Genomic DNA, 3,072 nt, shown 5'->3' on the forward strand with positions numbered 1-3,072 from the left:
AGCCTACAATTGAGAACAAGATTGTGCTTCAAAAGGCACAATCTTAATTGAAGAAATACTTGAGTATTGAGGAGCAGTATTGGAAGCAAAAAGCTGAGATGACTTGGTTTGCTGAAGGAGATAGGAATACAAGTTTCTTTCACAATCATGTCAATGGAAAAAGAAAGAAATTATAACTGAAGAGGATCAAAAGAGGAAGCGGGGTATGGATTGAAGACCAGGAGCAATTGGCTACAGCTGCAGTGGACTTTTATCAAGAACAATTCACAAATGAAGGTGATACATCTGACTTTTTCTTTCTAAATAATGTACCTTCGATGGTCACTATGGAACAGAAATTGGAACTTAGAAGATTGCCAACAATTGAAGAGGTAAGAACAACAGTTTTTAAGCTTAGTGGGGAGAGTGCTAGTGGTCCAGATGGATTCACTGGACAGTTTTATCAAAACATGCTGGGATGTTATTGGTGTTGATATACACAACATTGTGATACACTTCTATGGAGGAGCTGCACTACCTAAATCCATCACTCACACCAATCTAGTGTTGCTGCCTAAGAAACCTTGAGTTGAGACCTTTTCTGACTTAAGACCTTTTAGCTTGAGCAACTTCATTAAAAAGGTCTTGTCTAGAGTGTTACATGATAGATTGGAAATTTTTTTGCCTTCTCTAATATCTCCTAATCAATCCAGATTTGTGAAGGGTAGGAGTATATTTGAGAATATCTTATTGACTCAATAAATTGTCACTGACATAAGGTTATGGGGAAAGCCAACTAATGTGGTGATCAAGCTTGATATGGCTAAGGCCTATGATAGGGTTTCATGGAAGTACTTATTGCATGTACTAAGGAAGATGGGATTTTCTGAGCATTTCATCAATATGGTGTGGCACTTGGTGTCAAATAACTAGTATTTAGTATTGGTTAATGGGCAGTCCTCGGGGTTCTTTAAGTCTACAAGGGGTGTGAAGCAAGGGAATCCTCTATCACCAGCATTGTTCATTCTGTCAGCTGAGGTACTTTCCAGGTCTTTGAATAAGCTATTTGAAGACATGTCATTTGTGGGATTTGGAATGCCTAAGTGGTCTGATCCTTTAAAGCACTTGGCATATGCTAATGATACTAAATCTTTGCTTCTGCTTATCCTCCATCCTTGAGCAAGATTATGGCAGTGTTGGGGAACTATGAGAAGATATCAGGCCAAATGATCAACAAAGATAAGAGCTCATACTACATGTATTCAAAGATTCCTAATGGATTGTGTCAAGCAGTTGAAGCTATTACATGATTTGCAAAAGGTAAATTCCCCTTCACATATCTAGGGTGTCCTATTTTCTACACTAGAAGGAGGAAGGAATATTATAAGGATCTTATCAAGAAAGTAAAGGCTAAATTGCATTCATGGAAAGGAAAGCTGCTGTCATTTGGAGGAAAGGCAACACTCATTACTCGTTTGTTGCAAAGTATGCCAGTCCACATCTTATCAGTCCTTGCATCCACCAAAAAATATCTTGGAGCATCTTCATAAAATTTTTGCTAGATTCTTTTGGAGTACAAAGGAAGAAGGAAGAAGTAGACCTCATGGAAAAATCTTGCCTTCCTAAAGAGGAAGGGGGCCTAGGTTTTAGGTCCTTACATAATGTGTCGAGGGCATTGTTTGCTAAACTATGGTGGAGGTTTAGGACCACAAAATCTTTGTGGTCTAATTTCATGTGGAATAAGTATAGCAAGAAGGAGATACCAACAGTGGTGCAGTTTAGAAAGGGTTCTAATGTTTGGAGACAAATGCTCAATGCTAGGGATGAAGTAGAACATGAGATCCTATGGGAATTGAAGAGTGGAACAACTAATATTTGGAATGAAAATTGGACTAGATTGGGTGCACTTTATCACGTATTACCAGAAGACTTTCCAATCAATGAAGATCTTTAATATGTGGCAGAACTACGACAAGGTGAAACATGGGATGATCAGCTGCTAGATCAAACCTTCAATGAGGAAATTGCAGAACATATAAGGCTAAATGTGCATTGTGAAGGTAGTGAGGGATACTGGGACAGGCCATACTGGTTTCCAACTCCTTCAGGCAAGTTCAGTGTTAGTAGTGCTTGGCAAATATTAATGCATAAGGTTGATCCTAATAAGGAATTTAAGTTAATGTGGATTAAAGGCTTACTATTTAATATATCATTCTTCTTGTGGAGATTGCGGAGGAAGAAAATAGCCACTGATGACATGTAGAAGAGGCAAGGGAAAATGGTGATGTCTAGGTGTTGGTGTTGTCAGCAGCACCAAGAGGAATCTATTGAGCATATATTTATCACAAGTCCTACTGCCTCTAAAGTATGAAACTTGTTCATGGGGACTGCTGGAATTACTGTGCCATTGATTCAATTTTAGCAGGTTATAAGACATTGGTGGTATGCTCAATGTTGTCCAAAGCTAAAGCCAATGTTTCAAGCAGTACTAGCTATCATTACTTGGGAACTTTGGAAGAGAAGAAATGCAGGTAAACATGGGGGTTCAGTGTCGACAAATAAGGTGATTCATGAGATCAATAAGAAATTGCATCAACTGGAAAGGGTGAGGTATGCTTTGATGACTAATATTCCATTGTTACGGCTATACATAATTCAATATTTTGAAGGATATAAACCTATATTTATCACTACAAGAGTAACATGGCAGATTCCTTTTCATGGTTGGTACAAATGCAATACTGATGGAGCCTCAAAAGGAAATCTTGGTCCTACCTCATTAGGCTTTTGTACAAGGAATAATGAAGGTGATATGGTGTATGCAATGGAAGTAGACCTGGGGGTGACAACTAATGTGGTGGCTGAAGTTAAGGCTATTCTTCAATGATTGGAATAATATGTAGAGCATGATCTTCACCCTCTCATATTGGAGACTGATTCATTAGTGATGAAGAAAGTGATAGAAGGGGAATGAGATCCTCCTTGGGTAATTGTAAATGATGTGAAGAAAATTATAGAGATGAAGGGAAACTACAATATGATCTTTCAACATGTGTTCAGAGAAGGCAACTCAATGGCAGATTTTATAGTTAA

At 38.2% G+C, this 3,072-nt stretch overlaps 1 protein-coding gene across 1 annotated transcript; it reads left to right on the forward strand.

Moving 5' to 3' along the window:
- Window positions 1-1,402: 1,402 nt before the first annotated feature.
- On the forward strand, window positions 1,403-2,866 carry LOC142163324 (uncharacterized). Its single transcript, XM_075220597.1, has 3 exons — window positions 1,403-1,880; window positions 1,944-2,131; window positions 2,405-2,866. Exons 1-3 carry the CDS (start codon window positions 1,403-1,405, stop codon window positions 2,864-2,866), a joined length of 1,128 nt encoding a protein of 375 aa, XP_075076698.1.
- Window positions 2,867-3,072: the final 206 nt, after the last annotated feature.

The sequence above is a fragment of the Nicotiana tabacum genome, chromosome 8 (genome assembly GCF_000715075.1).
Source record: "Nicotiana tabacum cultivar K326 chromosome 8, ASM71507v2, whole genome shotgun sequence".
Lineage (NCBI taxonomy): Eukaryota > Viridiplantae > Streptophyta > Magnoliopsida > Solanales > Solanaceae > Nicotiana > Nicotiana tabacum.

Bases quoted from the DNA above. Each gene is read 5' to 3' on its own strand.
- LOC142163324 (XM_075220597.1), top strand. From the start codon at position 1,403: ATGGAAAGGAAAGCTGCTGTCATTTGGAGGAAAGGCAACACTCATTAC. The intron at 1,881-1,943 runs GTGCACTTTATC...AATATGTGGCAG, and splicing joins TGAAAATTGGACTAGATTGG to AACTACGACAAGGTGAAACA. The intron at 2,132-2,404 runs GTTGATCCTAAT...CAATTTTAGCAG, and splicing joins GGCAAATATTAATGCATAAG to GTTATAAGACATTGGTGGTA.